This window comes from Martes martes (genome assembly GCF_963455335.1).
Source record: "Martes martes genome assembly, chromosome: 12".
Taxonomy (NCBI): Eukaryota; Metazoa; Chordata; class Mammalia; order Carnivora; family Mustelidae; genus Martes; species Martes martes.
Genome location: NC_137900.1, coordinates 19870796 through 19895262, shown reverse-complemented (window position 1 = coordinate 19895262; position 24467 = coordinate 19870796). Strand labels below are relative to the sequence as shown.

Below are 24467 nucleotides of genomic sequence, written 5' to 3'. Positions count from 1 at the left end.
ACAAGAACGTCAAGAGCCTACTTGCATTAAGGATGTAATGCAGCCTTCTGTTTGCTATTAGTACATGTAAGATACTCAAGACTGGAAAAAATAAAACTCTAGTAAGAATCTTATCAGATCTCAACTAACTCTGACGTGTAGCTGGCAAAGTGTACTGGAACGTGTAATGAAAGCCAGACTTTCTGGAAATCAGAAACCCAGGCTTGAAGAACTACTCTTTTCCTACCCGATTAAATGGATCGATAAGGGCTCTTAGCCACATGGATACAGACATCATGCTAAGAACACAATAAGGTAAGGCACTAACTGGCCTTGCCCACTAGCGGCTTCTAATCTAGGAAGTGTGATGAGAAAAGCAAAGAAGTGGCCACAATACCACATGAAATATGAGAAGTGGGAAGTTCTGTGGTGGTTCAAGACAAAGCTTATGTCTCAATAGTGACATGGTACGAAAGATGGGTTCTGCAGAATGGAGGGATTCTCACATGAGGGAGGAAGATGGAAAAACAATTTCGGGGGGAGGTGGGCAGAAACAGCAGAGAGCAAGGGCTCTAAAAGGATGGGGTGCAATGATGGAAACTCCTGGGCTGGTTTTAATACAAAGAATTCATTTATTCAATAACAGCCCCAGGGTTAAGTGGTTGAAGGAGCTGGCCTGAGCACAGTCTGATCAAATGCATCAGGAATATATACATTTATACTACACACACACACATACACACACACACACACACACACACACTGCTGTCTATCTGCCAGAAAAGGGAGGGCTGTAAAAAGGGAGGGCCCGCAAGGCCAGCCTAAGAACTCCACAAACAGAATTCACTAAAGGGTTTTTTGGAGCGGGGACAGGTAGGATATTACTTGGACAACTGACAGAATAAATTTGACCACAAGGAATACAGTGGGCTAGGAGGACAGAGACAATTATTCCAAAAATCTAGATGCAAGGTATTGGGGGACCTGAACTAGGCTAGGTCAAGGAAGACAGTAAAAGTAACACCGGATATAAAATTCTGCAGGACTTAACGAGTAAGATGTGAGGAAGGAGCCAATAATAATTGAGTTTCTGAGCTTAGGAAACAAGGATCAGGACACAATACTCCTGATGGGCAATGTGGGAGTAAGACCTAGTCTGGAGAAGAAGCATCATGATATGTTGACTTTGATGTGCAGGTAATACACACTCAAGATGTCTGAGATGTCCAGCACATAACTACAGATGTAGGGCTGGAGGGGTAGGGTGCAGGGAACCGGGAATACAGTGGACTCTTCCACCAAAACACACACACCCAGACAAACAGACACACAAGCACGTGTGTGCACGGCAGGTGAAAGCACTAAAAGCTAAGAATGGCTAAGAAAGACGGTAAAGAGAACAGAAGCAGCTTGGACTTTCTGACAGAACTACACCTCGATCAAGGCATCTGCAAATCGCTCTTTTTAAAACATGTGCACTGAAGATGCTATTTTATCTGAATCATCATCTTTTGATGAAAACCCGGCGTATTTAAAGAAGGTCCTTGGCCTTCCCACCCCCAACCTCATTTACCCTCCCTAAAAGGTCCAGTTCTGTAATGTTGCACTCATCTGTCTCATACTTTGCAACACCTTCTCCAAAGTTTTCAATGCCTCACGAGATGGGACTAGACCTTAAATTCACAATAAAAGATCTGGCCATTGTACTTTATAAAGTATGCTAGAAAATCAGGCATATGAACCCACTAGTACATCAGCCAGCCAACAAATACTGCTAAGGGCTTACTGTGTCTCAAGCATTGTTCCTATTTTCAAAAATTCTGCTTTATAAAAACAAATAGAACAACACGGTAAATTTTCTGAATTATGAGCAGCTGAAAACCAACAAACCTGTGCTCTTCTCTCATGGCTGCATCCATATGCCACGTCCCACGATGTAATTAGTACTATGGTTTTAATTGAATAGTTTTACCCTATTTATAAATGTCTCATTTAAGTAATAGGTGAGGAGGAAGGTCCATTTCGGGCTTATGTCAAAATTAAACTATGTTGTCATTCCAATTACAAACTGAGTGCAACTTTTGCTAATTCACCAGAATAGACAAGAAGACCCAATGTGAATTATTAAATAAATGCTACTTTATTCATTAGTTGGTGACATGCATTTAATTATAACTTCTGATAACATCTAGCAATTCATTCTGTAAAAATAATTAGGACAGAGATGCACAACTGCTTTGAGTCTTTCTGGAGAAAGGCAGTTTACTTCGTGTGTGCGGTAGGGGAAGCCTTTAGGTGACTCATTACGTTTTATGTTATAGCACAAAAAATAGTTGTTTCTCTCGAAACACAGAACAAAGTTTCACAATTCTGTATCTTAAGATCTGAAGAGCCACCTGTTATCATTACTTCTTCTGGGAAATTGGTAATAAAAATATATTATCTCTTTATGCATAAATGAATGTGAATTTACATGTCTTGACGTCCTCTTAATAAAGACACACCAATGACAGGAACATGGAGTCTAATTTACTCCAATCTAATTTTCTTGGGTCCTTTCTGCCCACTACAGAAATGCAGTTCAGTTCAACTGCATAAGCACCTGAAAAGCTGATAATGACCTGGGGCAAAGCTAAACTAGAAATGAGACTGCGGTTGACTGAGGAGTCCCATATACCAAACACAGTCCCGAACACGTAACATATTATCTTACCTTACCCTTACGCCGCGCTTGTGAAGGCAGGTGCCATCCTCGGTTTATAGATGAGCCCACTGAAGCTCCCCAAGTTAAGAAACTGTCCTCTAGTTCTCAACTGGCAGAGTAAAAATTCAAACTTTGATCTGTCACATCCCAGAACTCAACTTTGTTGACCCCACCATGCTCTCTTTGGGATTCCTAATGTCATGTGCCAACTGCATGACATGTGGCTCTATCACTTCCAGGAATGAAAATTTGCAACCATCCTCAAACCCATCAGCCTTCCCAAAAGGATCTCAACAATTTGATAATGCTGGGGGAAGAAAGGGAGTCCCACTCAAGGCTCAAAGAAATGCCTCCCAAATCAGACCAGCTCTAACTCAACAGTGGTTCAGATGGACCAAAGTGAAATCAAGACCGTCTTTCTTCTTTTTTTTTTTTTTTAAGTATTTTTTTTAAGACTTTATTTATTTATTTGACAGAGAGAAATCAGAAGTAGGCAGAGAGGCAGGCGGAGAGAAAGGAGGAAGCAGGCTTCCGTTGAGTGGAGAGCCCAATGTGGGGCTCGATCCTGAGACCCTGAGATCATGACCCAAGCCGAAGACAGAGGCTTAAACCACTGAGCCACCCAGGCTCCCCCCGTCTTTCTTCTTTATAGGCACCTAAGCTCCCTTCCCCCTCTCTTCACCCTTCAGGGGCCTGGGCAGTACTGCACTAGTGGTTATAACACAGCCCTGGTGCCACAGCTAGTCAACCAGGTGGTAACTACGCAGTACCTGAACATGGGATGATACCCTTTCCCTAAAGAAACCTCTCCTTCCCCACAGGTTCATGTGGAACTCACAGGGATTTGAGTTATTTGATTAATCCTATGACCTTGTTATTTAATCACTGCCTGAAAGAGACCAAACCTTCACCTTCAAATACATCAGAGCTCTTGGTCAACAAGACTTCTAAGTCAGTCAACAACTATTTGCAGAACACACACAAGTACACAGAATTTTATGGTAATGGGTATTTATACCTTCGATTCTCAGGGAACTCAAAGTCTAATTTGTCTTGCCTCCCTTATTAATCAGTCAAATATTTACTGAGCAACTTGGCTATGGAGCCAGCACTGTGTTCGATGCAACAGGGAAGTTTAGCACAGAACTGTACAGAAGTAAGTTACACCAAGAAGTCACATATAGGAAATAACACAGTGACAACTAAGCGCCTGAGTGTACAGCAGCAAATAAATAAGCAGTCAGATCAGAGACGAAAGAGACTGGCTGGCTCACCTGTGTGCGCTCTCTCTCCCTCTCCCCCTCAGTTAAAAAGTATGTACTGTGAGCACCAGGTACCAGGTACCACTCTAGGCACTGGAGCTACTCCTATAACCGAACAGCAAAGAGTTCTGTTCTGCTCTCACGAACTTACATTCAAGCAGGGAGAAGCAGATCACCGCTACAGGCAGGTACAAAAAAGGCAGGCAGTAGAAAAGAACAATGATGGGGAGAGGAAGGGAGAGAAGGGTGCTCTTTTAGATAGGACTGGTAGGGCAGAATGCTCTAATAAGTGACACTTTAGCAGACACTTTTGAAGTGAGACAATAAGCCACAGGAAAAGGACCAGTAAGACCAAATGCCCCGAGGCAGCCAAGCCACCAAGGAAGCCTCGGGGAGAAGGGACTTACTGGCTACTGAGGGTCAAGTGTGGGTAGCACAGGCTGGGGAGAAATCACCAGCTCGGGGAAGCAGCATATGGATGGCATGCGTGGTGACAGACAGGATGCCAGCGGAAACAGCCAGGAGCATACACACACGCGTGGAACTAGTAAGGCAGGGAGGGTCTGTGGGGATGTTTCCCAAAGAGAGGAGAGAGGAAGCAAGCTGGGATTTTAAGGGAAGAGTGGTGTTATTTTATAGTCAAGTCTTTGTGTCTGGGAAGATGAAGCCAGAGAGCAGGAGAACTGTGCGTAGGTAGTCATAAAAAGGTGTGCTGGACTGAAATGGAAGGCTGTGGAATGAGGTATGGTGAGAGACTAGAATGTGCAAGAAGAGGCTGGAAAAGCTGATGCGTGCGTTTTGCCTTCATAACTCAAGGGGGCTGTGAATACAGATGCTCCAAATATCCAGCTCCTGGGACAAGAAGCCAAATAAGCAAAGCCACCGTTTCTATGAACACAACTGAGCATAAGACCACACTTCTTTGTCTTCACAGCCTTTGAAGTTTGGCACGTCTTTTCCCAACACGCTCAAATTTTGAGCATCCAGGTTTGCACACAGGACGTTTTTTCTTCAAGGCAACAAAAGAATTCAGTAACAGACGTAGAGAAGACCTGACTGCTGGAGATGTCTCAGTAATTTGCATTTCCATATTAGAAGCTCAAGATTTTAAATTGAAAATATAAAACCCTACCTCATTACTTCTTTTCTTGTGTGAAGAGAAAATGGAAATTCTTTGCAAGGGAAAAAACCAAACCAAAACAAAAAAAAAACACATCGAGCTCCAGGAACTCCCCTACACTGCCTAGTAGTGCTCAGCCGAAAAGGCCGGCAAGGGCCTGGGGTCTGGCGCACGGTGGGGAGCATGAGGCTCAGAGGTACTCACGGTTTTCCTCCTGGAATGCCTGTCAGGTTCGGAGGTATGGCTGGTACGCGCATGTGATGGTGTGGATCAAATCCAACCTACAGTTTTCCCAAGCAAAACAACAAAAACACACGTAGTTACATTAACTCATCTCGGCCTACTCGATACCTCTCTAGATCTTGGGAGAACACAGACTTCAAATACGATTTTTAGAGATACACTACAGAAGTATCTACTGATGAAAAGATAGGATGTTTATGATTTTAGGGGTAACATACCTGGGGATGGAATATACATGAAAAAAATTACTTATATAATTTTTGAAGCTTATGATGGAAACACAGCGTTCACTACAGTCATGATCATTCGCTCTGCTCTTGTAGGTTTAAAATTTATAGGAAACCTAAAATAACAAGGACATTTCCTCTCCTTAGAAAAGGAAATGGATCTCACAGTACAGCTGCGTGTAGTTTAATTTACTGATGTGACGGGTTCCTCTACAAATACCTCAAATTATATAAACTATGTTCAAAAGTAACGTCTGGTGATCCTGTGAGCCGCGGAATGGCTTGATTTTGTGAAGGCCCAGGAACGTACCACCGGTGATCTCCCGTAGGCAGCGGCGGCGGCGGCGGCAGCAGCGGCTGCGCTCATCTGGGGAGAAATGTTGTGTAGCCCCGCGTAGGCGGCGCCGGGGCTGGTCAGCTCCCCGTTCATCCCGGCGTGGGGCACGATCCCGAACGGGGTTGGGTATGGACAAGGGACTGCCATCGGGGTCCTGAGGCTTGAGGCTACACACCAAAATGAAAGGAGAGAAGAGAAAAGCCAAGAACACAAGAAACAATAAGGAAGTGAGGCATTAACATATACCTTAAAAAAATAGAATCCAGGGCTCAAATTTGCTTAACGTAATATTCTCAAAAATCATTAAGGCACTTGGTTCAGGTTAAAAAAATAACTCTATCGCTTTTCAATGCTGGTTATTACTATTCTTAAGGTACTGCACTGTTTAAATTGCTTGAATTTCTTTAAAAACATGAAGCATAAATACACAGAAAGCCCTTCTTATTACTAACCCAAGGGGTCGACTCCTGGTGGTTTTCCAGGCACAGGCCTCAATCCGGGAGTGGAATTACTGCCTGGGGTGGGTGCATCGGTTCGTGGAGTAGGGGTATTGGACTTTGAAACAGGAGTAGTAGATTTTTCATTCTAACAAGAGATGGAAGAGAATATAGTGGCAGTCAGAACACAGTTTTTTTGTTTTGTTTTTTAAAGATTTTATTTATTTATTTGACAAAGAGAGATCACAAGTAGGGAGAGACTCAGGCCGAGAGAGAGGAGGAGGCAGGCTCCATGCTGAGCAGAGAGCCCAATGCAGGGCTCGATCCCAGGACCCCGGGATCACGACCTGAGCTGAAGGCAGAGGCTTTAACCCACTGAGCCACCCAGGTGCCCCAGAACACAGTTTTAACAATGATGTTAAACGTTTAAAAAGACAAGTCAAAAGGAAAAGAGTAAGGAATGGAAAAAGTTCTTGAGGTTGGGCCTTTTTTTTCATAATTAAAAAAGAACAAACCAACAAACAGAAAGAGCTCCCTGAGACCACAAAACCAACGTTCAGGAGGATACAAACTGAAGCAGAATTTAGGGCAGTCAATGATTTCCAGGAAACTGGGTCTGAGTCAGACAGAGGCTGACAAATCATGACGTCCTGTGACCAAACACTTGTTGGCTGCTTTGATTTAAGGATGCTTGAGCTGTGTTTCGGGTGGACTGTTCATGTCATAAGAGGCTTCCTGGTTAATGGGTCCTCTTAGAACAGATCCATGCCCCGATGGTCACAGAGACCAGCACAGAGGAGTTGGCAATACGAGAAGGCCAGAAGGCCAAGAGAGAACCACAGAAAAAAACTTAACGCAGCCCCGTGCCAGACACATCCCCTTAACTTGCAGACAAACTGAGGAACTTTCTTTCCTTCAGCTGTGAATTTGTGAATTCAGAAGGTTATACGAAAACTGAGTCTTTTTTTTTTTTTAATGTTATGTTACAAGGAAATAAGTGTCAAGGAAAGAGGAAGACACACACAAAAATGCAATTAACTACAGAGCCAAAGAAGAAGAGGGTATGGGGAGATTATCCTGACTTGCAAGCAGTTTCATTTTTGTTTTAGTGATTTGTGGTGTGAGTCAAGGTAGACTTTTGTAAATGACAGATTATTTCTTAGATAGGAAGGGAAAATTATCGCAGTCATATACAGCTTGGTAATTCAAACAAAGCTAGCAACAAAATCACATCCCAGCTGAAAACTAAATTTACCATAAACCATAGGTGATAAAACCATCTCTGTAAGCCCAGTGTGTATTTCTTCATCTTTGCTGAGACACGTTTCACTCAATTTCCCCATATCCCACCCCTGTCCTTGTAAAAACACTCATAAAACAAACATCTATCACCGCTAAGTCCGTAAACCCACTCTGTTCCCAAAGTACTTTTGTCATTTAAAGTTGAATACTGAACGTACACATATATTTGGAAACAAGAGTCCTGTAGAAAAATGTGAAAAATACCAAATTTACAAAATATTCAAAGCCAATCATCTTGAAACAGGCAAGGTTAAGAAAGATGATGAAGGACAGCTTACAAGGCTAAGTTCTTTGGATTTGGAGGAAGGAGTGCTGCTGGAGGACGCAATAGAGGCTGGACTGATGGGGGCATCTTTCTTGAGCAGGCGCGTCTTGTCCAGGCCATTCTCTCTCGGGGAGTGTGCTGGGCTCCCTCGAGGGGAAGACGGATCCTATGAAGGAACATCAAGGGTACTAACGCAGCACAGCACATTCACAATGCTAGAAGTCTTGAGTGTGGATGTTTCTAGCGCAAAGCATGGAGAAGTGCAAAATGTCCCGTGATCGATAATAAAAGACGTACCAAACTGCTAAAGAAAATATCTGGTATTGAGGTCAAAGAAAATACTAAATATTTATAGCACAGTTGACCCTTGAATGACATGAGTTGGATCTGCCTGGGTCCACTTATATGCAGATTTTTTTGGTAAATACATTATAGTACTAGAAATTGTATTTTCTCTTCCTAATAACATTTTCTTTCCTCTAGCTGTCTTTACCATAAGAACACAGTATGTAACACATGTTAACACGCAAAATATGTGTTCATCGACTACTGATGCTATCGTAGGCTATTAATAGTTCAGTTTTGGGGGAGTCGAAAGTTATATGTGGCAGCATCGTGTGCAGACTTGCTCAGTCACTCTGTTGTACACCTGAAACCAATGTAACATTGTGTGTCAACTACACTTATTTTAAAAGGGGAGGGGGAGGTTACATGTGTATTTTCAACTTCGTGGGGGGTTGGTGCCCCTAAAAGACCACTCCCCCACCTCCATTATTCAAGGGTCAGCTGTACTTACTCAAAACAAAAATCAGAACCCTACAGATCCACAGGTCACCTGTCAATGAGATCTGCAGGCTGAGCACATGTCTGCTGTGCATTTAAGGTGATACCAAAACCACTTCTACTTTTATAGAAAATAACAATAAAAAAGGATCAATAATACATAAAATCAGTAATACATAAATTTCTCAGGTAAATAAAAAGTGGGTCCCCTTTGGAAACGAAGCACACATTTTGAATACTGACTGCCTGGACTCCAGCTAGTCATTGTTACAGTGGGTTAAGAGCAGGAAGTTGAACGAGCCAGAAAACGTACCTCGTTGGAAACGTCAACCACCAAATTGTCGTCACTCTTCTCACCATCGCTGTCCTGCATTGACAATTGACAAGCATTACCTCCTCCCCCAGCACACACGCACGAGGGCCAGATTCACCCCGGTAAGTTCAGACTAACGCCTCACAGCTTATAAAAATGAACTGCACCCAACAGCACCGAACACTTTACAATGTACTATGTTCTCTAATCCTCATAATGGTGTCACAAGGTAGGTATATGAGGATTCTGCTTTACCATTTAGAAAACTGAAGCTTATGGCTTGCTCGGTACTCCAGAGCATCTCGCGGAAGCTGGCCCGTCTGGGCGAAATCCTGCCTATGGCTGGGTGTGATTTGTTCTCTCGGTTTGAAAAACTGGGTTATGGAGTCACCATTTTAAAATTGGGAGCTTTCACAAAAGTCCAAACTTTCTGATTTTTTTTTGAGGCCTTGCACTCCTGCAGGGCCTCACCACAGGAAGTGGGAGCAGGGGCTTGCCTGCAGCTACCCCGGTGCCATCCAGCTTGCTCCCTTCACACTATGTGACCCGAAGGGTTAGTCACTGAAGGAAAATGGGCTTCAACCCATGTTAGGGACACATCTGGATGCTTCTGCAAGTTATACTCCACAAAACTCGCTTTATTCCTCAGCATGAATTCATTTTAGACATTTTAACGGGGTTTCTATGATTTTACGTTTTTCCTTAACATTTCCAGTTGACCACAGAAAATTCAACCACCTTCAAATACACAGAGGGAAGCAAATACATCTCTAGAAATGGTATTATGGGACACCCACGACATCTTCTATTAGCTGCCAGATAAAGCACTCTGTCCCGACTCACATCCACACGCGCGCAGACCTGCACACACACACAGGACTTGCACTAGCCAACTGAGACGCAGCTATAAAGGCAAGCGCTATTTTTTTTTCTCCGAGTAGATGTTTTTTCCTATGTTCTCAATTTGGTTGGTAATAGTCAAAGGGTAAAACGGCTGCTGGAGTAAACTGGCTTCCCCCAAAGCAAAGGCAGAGGAACCTACATAGCGAGCTGCAATTTCCTTTTCTTCAGTTTTCTGCTTTTTGCTATCAGAGGAGTAGTCTGTGGAGTTTCTGTGCTTCTCGGCACCTCGGAAACTGGCGGACGGGGATACCGAAGAGCTCTGGAATTAGAAAAGAAAGCAGGGTTGAGAAATGACCATTCACTGAACAGTGAGATTTTCAGGCGCACTGTCCTTTTTGTTTGTTAATGCGCACCTGCAAAACTGTCAGGAGGAGACAGGAGAGAAGGGAGGAGGTACAAGGAAGAGGGCACCAGAGGTGGAGACAGAAAACCAAGAAAAAACAGGGAAGAGGGCATGAGGGGGAAAAAGGAACAAACAGGAAAGAGGAAATGGAGACGGGCCCAGAGAGGGAGGCAAGAAGGCAAGGAACAGCAAATTCCGAAGACAGACCGGGTCTGGCCCCAAGGAGACAGAGATTACACGGGTGCAGCCGCTTCGAAGAGGTGAGAAAGGAAGCACAGAGAAAAGAAAATGGAAGGAAGCGTCAGGCCCCACCCCGCTCCAGCCCCAGGTTTGCTGGCTGATGGGAAGCCAGTAACTTAAGCCTGTCCAGAGACACGCAGTATGTTATGTATCTCGAGAAAAACTAGTAATTCTTCAAAGGAAAAAAGAAGACAGGTACTCTTTGGGAATTTAAGCAACCAAAAAATGGTGATCCTGTGACACAAAGGTTCTATTTACAGAATTCTGCTAAGTCCCTTGTTTTAAAGGGCATGGAAGATTGAGTGGCAAATAAACATAACAAAAACAAAACACCTGCAAAAATTCCCTTTATTCCTTTTTGACTCCTACAGTTTTCATGAACCTGCTCCTTTATATCCCTGGAAACCCTGGAATCCCCATTAGGACTGGGTAATTGGGAAAGACAGTCCCTCCCTTGCGGGATCACAATCGGGAGCGAGCAGTGTCTGTCATTTCTGCTCTTCCAAAGAGCTCCCAACTGGAGGAGGCCTACACGCCAAAAATAAACACTGAAGCACAAAAAAATGAGTCTGTCTGCCATTCAAGCCAGGGTGATTACTACTGGGCACATGTAGACAGTATGAGGCTTAACATCATTTATGAGGAAGTGAGAAAAGCATCAACGAAAACTGGAAGCAACCTTATGAACTGGGTAGTGACTCAGTTCAGGACAGACCAAACAGGTGAGGTGTGAGAGACGAGCAGGGCTGACCTGTGGAAAGCGGGTCAAAAAGGCCAGAAAAACCAAGCCCCTCAGCAGGGCATCAGTGCCCAGCTCTGAGTGCTAAATTAACCCTGGCTGGGCAGTGGAAAGAACACCTGGAGATGAGAAAACAAGTTCTAGGAAGAACAAAGAATCACCACCAGACTCTCTGCTTTGCATCTAAACCAATTCAGCAAACTGTTCCATAAAGCTCTTCCTCATTGATAACTTCATTCTTCTCACATAAAACTAACCCCTTGTTCATTTTTTTTCTTTTATCTTAAGTCTGATGGTAATAATTAACATTTATGAAGATACATAACATTTACAAGGGCTTTTAAATTAACTATGGGAGGCAGTGCGATTTTATCCAGAACTTTTGGCTCTATATCCCATTTCACTTCCACTGAACCTTAATGCCCCATTTTCTTTTGTGGCTAAACTTTTGAAGGCTATTAGAGGAAAACCAATGAACACACCCCCCCCACCCCCCCCACCCCCCCGCCATGCCTGGGTCAGTTCCGCTACCAAGACATCACCCCCTAGTGGTCAGCTGTGGTGATGGCAACTCCACCACTAGCTCCAAAAGCAGGAAAGAGGTAGGGGGGTTTGGTGTCAGGGGAAGATGGGAAGGACAAGTGAGTGGGTTACCAATGACAGGGCTGGGTATCTCTAAACCCTTCCTTCCTGTACCATTCTCTATCAGAGTCCTCAATGAATTTTCTATATCAGAGGCACCAAATCCTGAAACCATCCCTACTCATTCACCCTTAAGCTTAATAGCAGAAAAGATGACAGACATCATTAAGTAAGGCCAAAGACCAAAACAAAACATTAGAAGCCAAACAATTTTTAAAATCAGACAGCTTCTTCTTGTATCTCTGTTGAGTTCCAATCCTCATCCTCAAGCATAAGACTTGGTTCAATGCATCTGCTTTGCTTTTATGCCATGATCAGATTTTTGTGACCATTATTCCATCGAAGTCATGCTTGCAAACCATCCGTGAACCGCGACCTACAACATTTGATGTCAGAACCCCATTATCTAGTCTGCCCCCACTCCAATCTATCCTCCACATTTCTAGGGTTCATGTTTCCCAAAGAGACATTCGACCACTTCTCACGATTCCTTTAAAATAACAACAACAACAACAACAAAATCGTTTTCCCACTGTCCTTAGGGGAGGAAAAGTCCACACATTTCTGTGTGTGGCCATTTCCAAAGTCCTTCTCTCCACGCCCTAACCCAGGGCCCTGACCTTAGAGCTCAGCACTATGAGTCTGTTGTTTTCCAGTGCTCTGTGCATTTTCATTGTATCTGTAGCCTTTTTTTCCCTGGCTTATGAGAATGCCCATTTCCCCTCAGTATCTTTTTGTTGAAATCCTTATTCTTAAGGACCAGCTCTAATGTCACCTTTTAAAGCTCGCTCAGATGCTGTCAGGCAGAATTAATCACTCAATTCTTCTTTGTTCCCTTAACACTTTGTTCACCCCGTGAGTAGAGCACTGGCAATCAATATGTGGCTATTTGTTTACAAGGCCACTTCCCACTACAGGCTGTGTGTTACTCCGGGCGGGGCCGGGGGCGAGGTGGGGGGGTGGCTGGCACAGTGAGCAGCAGAGAACTGCCCAGAAATGTTTCTGAACATAAATGAACAAACATTCCTTTTGCACTCCTCAATCTTAACCTAAAATTCATACAATTCCCTTTCAGAAGACCACTTGGCTGAACAAGTTACACAAGAAACCATCCACTACACTAAGATCGGAGTAGTGCTGCCCCTGGGAATTAGCTGCACCAGTCGTGTCTCTTCTTCCCCTCCACTCCTCTACCTATTTCCATGTGACTTCATCCTACTCATTTGCTATTTTACAAAAAGAAGAAAAGAACTGTGTGTGTGTGATTAACAACATCTGAGCCTTTCGATTCTGGGATAATCTACTGAAAGTTATTTCCAATTTGTCAATAAGGAAAAACTGATTTTTAAACAATTATAAGATACTTTCTCAAAAATTAACATTAAATGGTAACACTTATTTACTTAGATCTTTATGCCTATTTATTGACACATATGTACCACAGCTTTACTTTTCTTAACTGGTTGTTTCTGGCTCTGTGGGCAGTATTTTATTTGTGAAATTTTACTGCAGAACAGAGTCATATGTTGGAGTTTCCTGGTAGAATGATAAAGTAGTTAATTATCACTAGCATTTAAAGGTTAAGCTACACAATGGGCACTGGGGCAATCAGCAATGTTCTAATAACATAATTGCTCTGGAATCAAATTGGACTTGGCACAGGCTCTCGTCATGAATCTTGTAAGTCCACCATTCTGCCACTGGAAGGCCACTTGGATTTTTGCTGAGCATGTGAAGAGGAGGAATTAAGTAAATATTTTTAAAGAGAATGTCTGGTTTTACTAGAAAATACTTTTATTTCTCTATCATTTTTTTTTAAAAGTTTACCTAGGTTAGGTATTTCCTTAGCTCACTACACAGGAAATGTAACTGGAGTTGCATCATGACTTTGGATCAATCTACAAACTTAGAAATATTTTCTCATTACAGTTGGATCAGGTGAATATATAGGCGAATGTGTTAAGAATGGAGAGCCATTAACAGTCAGACGCAAGGGACAATCAAGACAAGGCCAAAGACTTTACATCTGAATGCTTACTACAAAGCACTGCATTTTTAAAAATGAAACACTCATATTACTGGGATAGTAAAAATAAGTTTAATGAAAGAGAAGAAAGGGGGCAAACAAGGACAAATGAGGGGAAAAATACTAAAAATTTGTTAAGTCTTATTACTATATGGAAATCCCAGTTGCTTTGAAAGCAAAAGATAAGCTTTAGAAGAGTTACTCCTAAAATTACAAATCGCATTTCATTTCCAAATGAGAAAATTCTAGGTCCTAGTCTGAAACCCAACTAAGATTTTACAAAAGGTTACTGACCAAGTCAGACAGAAAATGGACACTTCCAGCAGCTGAAATGGATAGCCCCGCCCTTTCACCTTTCCTCTTCTGCCACCCCAAGATCAAAGATGACCATGTATGACAAAGAGTTCTATAAAGTACACACCCCTAACCCCCGAAAGAAAACAAGAGGTAGTGTTGTTACAATTAGCTAGCTTTAATAACAGGTAGCACAGATTTTACTAGCAGGCAACAGCATCTGTCTGGAGTCAGACTGCCTGTCTGGATTTGAGTCTAGAGTTTTCCACTTAATAGCTGTGTAGCCTTGGGGATACTGCTCACTCTCAGTCTCTGTAGTCTGAGACAAGAATACTCCACCCACTCCCTCCCGGGGCTGCTTTGAGGACCAGTTGAAAGAACCTCCATAGAGTAGTACAAGGCGCCGTCCCGGGCGGATAACCGAGCCCCTCCGCAACAGAAACTCAGCACTGGGGCTGCGCCGCACGCCACTTACTACAGAGCTAGTGTGGCTCTTCTATTTTAAGCCTCACATAAGGACTATTCTCGGCATCTGTGTAGCCCTGCCCCTCAGCACAGATACACAGATGGTCCATAATGATAGGGCTTCAATAGGCTGCTATTAACCAAAACACATCTCCTTTCAACACAATAAGGTTTTGGTTCAATACGGCAGGCAGGACTATAAATACCGCCTCCACATCGGACTTTCTAATTCGATTTCAAATGCACATCAAGCTAATTCTGCTCGCCATTCGCATAAGTTCATATGTCCCTGCCCACTTGCAAGATTCCAACCAGAAGGAATGGTTGGACGACCATGATCAGAAACTCTAAAACTCACTTGTTATGTTTTGTCTGTTCATCAGCTACAGCCTCCCAACACCCCATCTACTTGGTACCAAAGGGTAAATCCATTTTCAAACAGATAAAGGGAATAAGGACAGGGCAAGAGGTACCACGAAAATCTGGCTAGGGTTTTGCCCTCCCCTTACAACTGTTGTCCAGGCCTACTTTACTCAAAACCAGCCCAGTTTAGAAGATAAATTACACTGCTGGTCAAACTGCAGTTCATTCAGCACAGGAATTAGTTTGGGTCAGGGACAATTCAGAGGGAGCTGGTTAAATGGCAGCGGGGGAGAGCAGGATGGAGAAGACAGGCTCAAGAGGCCTGGTGACCCTTCACTGATGCCATAACTAAAGTCCTCAAGCATCATTTCCTCTGTAACAACAACAACAACAGGACTACAACAGGACAACAACAAAACATAGGACTAAAACAGAAATGAATGTAGTTGACACTCTCGAATTCGGAAAGGCCAATATACTGCCTGAAATCAGCCTGAGATCAGCAGGGACTCAGCCCACTCCCCTTGCCAAGCGGAAGGGCCTTCAGTAGGAGCCCGACAATCATGAGTCACACTGGGCCAATTTGTTTACTAGTCCTCAAAGCATTTCAGAGTTACAAAATACTTTCAACAAGTTCTAAAATAAAAGTAATATCCTCAATAAACCTATATATACCAAACAAACATAGCACAATACCCCGTGCACTTTTTTTTTTTTTTAAAGATTTTATTTATTTGACAGAAAGAGATCACAAGGAGGCACAGAGGCAGGCGGGGCGGGGGGGGGGAGGGGGCGCGGCTCCCTGCTGAGCAGAGAGCCCAATGCAGGGCTTGATCCCAGGATCCTGGGATCATGACCTGAGTTGAAGGCAGAGCCTTTAACCCACTGAGCCACCCAGGAGCGCCCCCCGCCTCCACCCAGTGCATTTCTGATTGAGGTTTTATTATATAGTGTTACACTGAATGTTTTCATTTCTATTCATTTAGTTCTTTATAACTAATAAAACATTTTAATATTTACTATCCCACCTATTAAAAAAATAACCAGCAGAGATAGAGAAAATAATCCTCAGTTGGGAAAAATTAAAAAACAAAAATCATTTGGCTAAAATGTACACATCTTACATACTGACTCATAACACATGCAAATTTATGTAAATTAACTTAAAATTTATAGCATGCTCATGGTGAAAAACCTGAATATGGTAGGGCTCTAAGCTAGTCACTGGTGTCAGTTTACTGCTCACTACAGTAAGACTTTTTAAAAATAACCTGCTTGATTAAGGAAGTCATTAAAAACACAATCTGTATATAACCCTCACAGAACTTGCTTTTTCCAAATTAACATAAATCAAAATTCACCTTCAAAAATGACCGGGACTTTCTGAAGATCTGCCCTTGTTAAAATATAATCTCCATATAAAATAATGAATCTGTTCTTAATAAATGTTTCACCTTCTACAACATGTCATGAACAACACGCTCTTTAAAACGTTCTCTTGTTGTCTTTGTCTTTCTGCTTCTCTCCTGGTTAAGAGACACTTGGGGCAAAATAAATTTCCCTGGCAGATAATCAAAACAAGAGGAACTGAGAGAGGAATGATTAAAAAGAGAGGCAGTATCCACAATAGTTATGGTATGGGTACAAGGGTCAGACAGCCCTGGGTTCCAGACTGGGTTGTACCACCAGCTGTGTGACCTTGGACAAGCTAAAGAACTTCTCTAAGCTTCCAGTTCCCCAATGGGCGAAACGAGGCTATCTGCTTAGAACGCTGCCCCCAAGATGGAGCACACGTATTGGGAACACAGTAGCTAGCATCATGGAGAGCTCCAATTCCCTATGCTAATGTGAGACCCCTACACGGTCTCAGTCTACTTACGGGCTCTTTCGACAAGTATCTACTGAATACCCACTAAAGTACAGAAATACAAAGATGAATGAAATCTATACCTTGCTATCCAGAAGGCTTCATGAGTTAAAAATACTTGAGTACAGAAGTCCTACATATTTTGTGCTTCATGCAGTAAAATATACAGCACTTCAACAGTCATTCATTCATGTTTTGTTTCCATGGCCTCAGCATTATGTATTACTTGGTCAGGATAAAATGCTATAATAATTTATAAGGTATCAATAAAATTGATTTTAAATTAGAACATTATCTTAATGTCCTCCTGGGGTTTCTTGACTGTTATTTCCTCTTCCTGGAATAAAGCTGTTGGCTCCACCCCAGAAATTTCATTAAATACGGTTACTTTAGCTGGCGAGCTGAGCTGCTGGAACATGATGCTTTGACACCAAAAATAACAGGTTTGATCCTTGTGTAGGCATCTTAGCTTCACTCTGTTGACAGCAAACTGTCTGCTCTTGGTCTGAACTGCTTGGTCACATGAGCAAGCAACTGGGAGAATGAGAAGGGACAAGTACATCCCCTTACCACTGATGGAGAAGTGAGCCCACAGATGGTACATGAAAGTCCCATCTTTTAACCTAGCTAATCACCCCAAAGCCACCGGCCGCATGCCCTTGAATCCAATGGACCTCCTTAAAGTTCACAAGACCTAAAGTTCCTACATGCATTTGTTCTCCACCAAGAATTCCCTTCCCTCACTAACAGAGACTCTATAAATCTTGTATGTACTTTGTAAAGTACAGACACATGCACCTGTCACCTCTTTCTGGGATTTTTTTTTTTTTTTTGTATAGCACCCATAAAATTTATCCTAGATCATTCATTCACCTACCACCTTATAATCAATGTTACTTGTCACACTGACAAGTATGACCTGGTACATGAGGTTAACTGGACTAAAATAAAAAGGGGGGGACTGGCAAAAATTTCCTTCCTTAATTTTCTGGGAAGGGGAATTGACTTTAGACCTATAGTTGCACTGTGTTCTGTTCTTGAATTGAAATATCAACATACTTCTAACAGCTGCTTTGAAAGAAACTGGAGTAGAGTAGCTGCTCAGAGAAAATAAGTGACTCAGCTTGAAGACTTGGCAAGCTCTATCTTAATGGACCAGAATCCCCATTTTAGTAACTATTAAAATTTATTGGAAAAGAAAGTCTTTTCATGTTGCTATTTTTTCCAGTAAACTGTTTTAATCTATTTGAAAGGCTAAACATTTTTTTCTTCCAGAGAGTGTTAACTCCAAGAGCCTCATATATATTCTTATGTATTATGTATGCAAATATACTCTACAACATTGAGGGTAATTCAGCAGGAACACAGATAGGCAACAACAGTATATCAATTTAAAGGGAGGCTGCCTTTCAGATGGCTAATAAAAAACTTCAGGTCTTCTTCATACCATCTCAATATGGCAAAAAACAGTTGGACAATTTGGTCTTAAGGTCCTTCATTAAAACACCAAAGTTTGTGCTCTAGAACAGAAGCCACAGATATATTTTAAATTTTTCTAGTAGCCAGATTTTAAAAAATTGAAAAGAAACAGTAAAATTAATTTTAGTCATATATTTATTTATTTAAGTCACTGTACCTAAAAATACATCAACATATAATCAATATCAAAATTATTAGTGACACATTGTACATGATTTTTTTTTTTAAGTACTAGGTCTTTGAAGTCTGGCCCGTATTTTGCATTTGCAGCACATCTCGACAAATGTGGCTGTTCAGCCCTGGCCACGTTTCCAGGGCTGAACAGCCACATGTGGCTTGTGGCTACTATACTCGATGCCACAGGCCTCAAGGATCCTAAAGGCACAACAGGAATCGTGCCCCTTCACACAAGCATCTGGCACTTTATAGAAGAACAGGCCTGACCTGGCTGCTGCCTACTTTCTCCAATCTGAGTTCAAAGTCTCTTTGTTGGATGCTGGACACCCCATACTGTCTTTCATCGCTCAGTGTGGGCTTCTGCCAAGAACTCTTCCCCAACCTCTGAGTGGCTAGCATTTTTCACCTATGCCTCAGCTTAAATGCCACTTTCACAGAAAGGGCTTGTCGGTGGCATTACCCAAGGAGCTCTCTCCTGGAAATCTCTATCATAACCCCTTATTTTACTTCCTTCCTAGCATTTGTATCATGCCCATCATTTTGATTATTTTCTTGTCTCCTCCACTTGACTAAAAGTCCCACAAAGGCAGAGACCATCCACTTGGTTTGGTGTCTCAGTTAAAGGCTGCTGAACAAAGGAGTGACTACAAAACTTGATCTGCTCAGGCAACAACACTCGTGCATATGTCTTACTTCCTCCCATATTATTTTCATTGTGTTGAGAGTAGAGGTTATGCATTCCTGAAGGGCATAAGCTACTGTGCCTTATTTCTTTGTATTCTCAGCACCCAGTATTAATGACTGCCATAGTCGAAGAACAGCTGCGTGTGGGGGGGGGTGCGAGTGCAGGTGTGTGCAGGCACACCAAAAGAAGGAGGCACCCTTCAAAAGTCGAAAGTGGTAATTTTGAAAGTGATACAGTGACAAGACAATTTTTAGGGCTATGCTGAAAAGACACTGAGAGGAAGCGGTGCATAAATTAAAACTGGAACAAAGGCCAAAGAGATGCCAGGTGGAAGAGAGGGTCAAAGGTGGTACCTTTTCCCTGTTTGTTCCCCATCAGCAAGGGCACAGGCCCCCTCCCCCAAGGTCAGCACCACGATCTGACCTCTGAGTGGACACACAAGAAATATTTGTTGTTGCATAAACGTATCAAGGCCACCAATTTTTCTTATTCTAAGAGAGATAAATCTTCCACATAAGGGAGACATTTTTCAACTGGCTCTCCTTCGTCTATCATCATGGACTCATCACCTGTCTGTGACCAGGGAGAAACAAATCTTACTCAGGTCTGACCACCAAAAAGGCAGGATTTAAATGAATCCTGCCTGACAGACCGACCACATGAAGAATGCAGGCATCAGCAGTTTTTCTGTGGCTGCTCATTTAGAGAATAGTGATCCCTGGGGATCTCCTAGAATGTTTATCTCCCAAGGAGGTATGTGGTAAAAGGAAAAAAAAAAAAAAAAAAAAAAATCCCTCACTACTCACTTTTTTTTCCTGGATAGTAAGTCACCACACACAGGTAATGAAAGAAAAAGCCAAATATAGGGCAGACAGAGATAATACTTGATTGTTTGTTTTTTAAAGGAGCTTTAAAATGGCTGATTGTTAAGTCACATAGGACTATCTAGAGTTTTACATAAATTTTAGTATGTAAAGCATTAATATCAGTTTAACAAGTGACTTCAGTATACTGAGGGATGAAAACAAACCAGACAGATTCTTAGAGATGCAATTTCAAATCTTTCCAACGAAATGATTCCAAGCAGCAGCTTTCATTTGACAAGTAGGTGTAAAGATGCAGGGTTGACAAAATACCGAAAACACTGGAAGAACAGGTTGATTCACCAAGTGCCAAGCAAGCTTAGTCTGGTCTAACCAGGAAACAGCCCTAATCAGGGCTCGGATGCTGAAAGTGAAGTCAGTTCATGGTCTAACACCACCCCCCTCCACCGCCAACCACCATTCGATCATAGGTCAAAGAGCGAAATTATAAGGGAACTACAGGTCACGTCTCAGAGCTGTCTACTTGCCACCCCGAACAACTGTGAGTGCTGGTCTGTTGCTCCGGCTTCTCTGACCTTGCCTTTTTCCTTCCCTCCCACCCCTCACCTGGCCCCTGCCCCGCCGGCGACACCTCTGTCAATACTTAGTCTTGCTGGGGGCACGGTGGGCTAAAGAGGTTGTTGACCCTTATTCTAACACGTCCTTTTAGGTTAATTACTTTTGTATACTTGGTGTCCCCAGTGACATTTAATCACTGCAGCGCTGCTCGGGTAAACAGAAGTGAACGGAGCCGACTGCAATTTGGCACCGAGCTAAATGGGGCGGTAATAGCAGCATGCTGAAAATGGGCTGGAAGAAAATCCTCTCACTCACCACAGTGAGAAAGGAGGGAATACCATCTGATCAATCACTCTTTTGTTAAAAAGCAAGAGCACTAGCCCGGTGGTATGCTTTTGCTATTTACTACTAATTACGGCTTGACGGAATCCTGTACTTCATAATGTATGGACAGTCCAGTAAATGCTCACTGACTGAACGGATGAAGACGAAAGTAACTCCAAGTGCAGGTATAACCCTCTCCCTGCCCATCTGCATGCACGCGCGCACATACACGCACATATGCATCCTGTCGCAGGATAGCCCTCCACTAACACAGCCAACGGTCCAGCCTCTTGCTAATCTTTTTTGTTTGTAAGACCCCAGGGCATAGGAATTAGATGCAGAAGGTCCTACAACTTTGTATGTGCACCAAGGCATCCAGTACTGGATTCATCAAATGGCAAGTCACAGACCTTGAGCCACTAAAAGTCAGCTGAAGCGTACAGGCAAGGCCTTCCTCTGGGAACGGAGAGTGGGTCAGAGAGGCCACTAGCAGCCCTGCAAGAGCCAGCCACACTGGAGGGACAGAGGGTGATTTTGTAGAAGTGCTTTCAATACTAGCCGGTGGATCAAAAAATGAGGCCATACTCCTCTTTCCAAAGAACAACAAAAGACTTCGCAAGCACAGTCTCATGCAGTGACGCCAGGAAACTCCTACAGCTTGAGCGGAGCGCCACTCCATACTGGCAGGGTGTTAGACGCCGGGGACACAATGTGAGAAAGGCTCCGGTTTTAAGGCACTGTGGCATCTGGACGGAAGGGGGTGGAAATGATCAGTCACAAACGCTAGAGAGAGAGTGCTCTGGTTTCAAATCTCCGGCCAGCACTTTTCAGCTGTGCAATTCTGGCAAGTTAGCCCCTGAAGCCTCAGTGTTCATACCTGTAAAATAAAGATCTCTGTCCTATGAGATCATCCTGAAGATTAAATGAGACAGCTACACGAAGTGGCAGGCACACTGCTCCCTTTCTTTCATGCAGACTTCTGGAATCAACCCGAGAAGTCAAAGTCTAAGGCTTTGCCAGATCCAACCAGGCAAGAAGATGCCCCGAGAGCAGCTACAGTGTCTCCTCCTGGCTTTCCTTTGAAAGAGGGTGATGGGCAGTTCCTCGGGGCTCTGCGCAAAGGCCACTACACAGTGTGTGTAGATTCAAATGTTTCAGACAGCAGATTCCCTACTCTGGGCATCTACCTGCCTTGTTGGCTTAGTGCCCTCTTCAGAAGATCTGCTCTTCCTCCTTTGCAGAATTCCTATCAAGCACACCTTCTGACATGACACTGAGCTGGGGTAAGAGTGAAGTCTAAACTTGCAACCCCAACTTCACTGGAGCTTGACAAATGACTCTACAGTTAGTGAGGTGTGAGGACTAACGGGGTTGTGGGGACACAGCATGTGTTTCCCTTGCGGAAAACTGAATACTGTCAGTTGCTGACCTGAGGACCAGGCACTCCGCTGGGCTGTAAGGAAAAAGGGCAGATGGAGACCCTGCCCTCAGAAAGCACTTGCTGTAGTAAGGGGGCATAAAAATACGCTCGTATTAATGTATTAATAAAAAATTAATAAGCGCAAATGGCAATGTGTTACAAAGGACATGAACAGAATGCTAAAATTCAGCCTACTGATATGGTGGCCAGGGATGGCCTCTTCAAAGAGATGACATTCAGGCTGACAGCGGGAGCGATAGCTGGAGCCAACTGTGTGAACAGCCAGGAGAAGAACGCTGGAGACAGAGGGAACAGCACCTGCGCAGGCCCTGAAGGGGAAGGAAGTCTGCAGTGACACTGTAGGGCCAGGAGGGCTGGGGGCCTGCTGGGGGGTGCTGGTGTTGGGCAGAGGGAGGGGCCAGGCTGTGGGGGGCTCAGCAGGCCATGGTGAAGTCTGCTTTATACTAAGTGCCACTGAAGGGATGAGGAGATGACACACGCTCTAAACATCATTAAGATCATCTTTGGAAAGTTCTATGTTAGACAGGGGCCAGAGTCAAGAGTTAAGACTTTAAAAAGTACTTAAAAAAAAGTACTTAAGATAGACTACTTTACCTTCCCTCCACTCTCAGTAATTAAAAATAAAAACGACACTAAGTGTACAATATAAACCTTGCACTATGCTAAAATTAAAAATTTTGATTCAGATCGTCAAAACTGAGCTTTCACCAGTTTTGGTGTTCCTGCTTACACTCATACAGTTAGCAGATCTCTGCTGGGCCTGCAGCTAACAGAGCTGTGGAAGGGAAGCAGTGGTCTAGGGAGACAACAGCGGCTCAGACTGGAGACGGTGCTGGAGAAGGGGAGAACAGCATGGATTTCAGAAAGATGGAGGGACGTCACCTGGTGACTTACTTCATACAATCATACGTGTGTGGTGTGTGTCAGTATGCGTATATTCCAGGGTGTGTGCATATATATATATATATATATGTATTTATATGTATATATTTGTACAAATCTAGGTATGTGGATATAGGTATGTTTGTATGCATATAATTAGAATGAAATCAAGTTTGTAAATACTTCATTCATTTTCACTGTGACACAGGTTTCTACTGGAAAAAGAAAGGGTTCCTGTCCTTTCCTAGGTATCCCATAAGAAAGCTCTTAACCTTAAGGTGGTCATGGGACCACATGGCACATGTGATAGCATCCTCCCTGCTCCTCACAGAAGGCGGGGCGGGGGAGTGGTGCACACAACTGATCTAATCAGCCAGAATTACACTTCCACAAAGTGGTTTACTAGGCACTGGAGATAAATGCTAAAGAATAAAGTCCGTCCCAACTCAAGGAAACTTAGAAAGCAGGGAGGCAAGACATCTCTCCGTGGTGACCAGAAAACGTGGAGAGAAGAGCAAGGCGAGACGTTTCAGAAGGGGCAGGCGCTGGCCCCTGAGACCGCTGTGGGATCAGGAGGCCGGGCACGGCATGGGAAGGAGGAGTAAGCGCTGCCAGGGTCCAAACTGGACTCAAGGGATGGCAGGCAAGGGGGAAGGCTAGGCTAAGTCTGGCAGGAAGAGGAGAAGAGTAAAACACAGAGCAGCAAGGACAGAAGGTGTCCATTCTCTGAGACAGGGTCGTAGATGAGACAAGCTGGTGGGGAGGAATTCAATGGGCAGTGATTCTCCACCCTGACTTCACAACAGACTCACCCCGTGGAGCTTTAAACAACAACTACAACACAATGCCACCTGTGCCCTGCCCTAGAGCAATGGAGTCAGACAGAGGAGGGGGGCCCCAGCAATTTTACAAGCCCCCAAGTAACTCTAAAGTTGAGAACCTCTGACCTAGGGTGTATTCAGATAATCAGCAGCCGCTGGGACTGCTGTCAGTTAGAATGCCTGATCAACTTGAACCACCTACCTGCTAGAACCAAGTCACCTCCAGCCCTTTCAGAGGGCACAATTAGCTCAGAGGCAGTGATAGCATCCCAGACTTTATCTCCCTGTGGCTGTTCTCACCAGGAGGACCCACATTTAAGTGGGAAGAAATAACGTATTTCAAAATCATAGTTTGGAGTTGAGAGTGAGAAAAAACTCAATCACAACCATGTCATAAGATGAGGATACACGCTCTTTACACA

General features: G+C 43.5%; 1 protein-coding gene across 3 annotated transcripts in view; it reads right to left on the bottom strand.

The window, feature by feature from the left end:
• Window positions 1-24467, bottom strand: part of TLE4 (TLE family member 4, transcriptional corepressor) — a 142893-nt gene that overhangs the window by 12149 nt on the left and 106277 nt on the right. For all 3 annotated transcript variants that reach the window (XM_080820800.1, XM_080820801.1, XM_080820802.1), the window contains 6 exons: window positions 10015-10134; window positions 8973-9026; window positions 7890-8042; window positions 6325-6457; window positions 5846-6039; window positions 5270-5346 (listed from right to left, as the gene is read on the bottom strand). In XM_080820800.1, the coding sequence (XP_080676926.1) occupies window positions 5270-5346; window positions 5846-6039; window positions 6325-6457; window positions 7890-8042; window positions 8973-9026; window positions 10015-10134 (731 nt within the window). The remainder of the gene's footprint in view (window positions 1-5269; window positions 5347-5845; window positions 6040-6324; window positions 6458-7889; window positions 8043-8972; window positions 9027-10014; window positions 10135-24467) is intronic.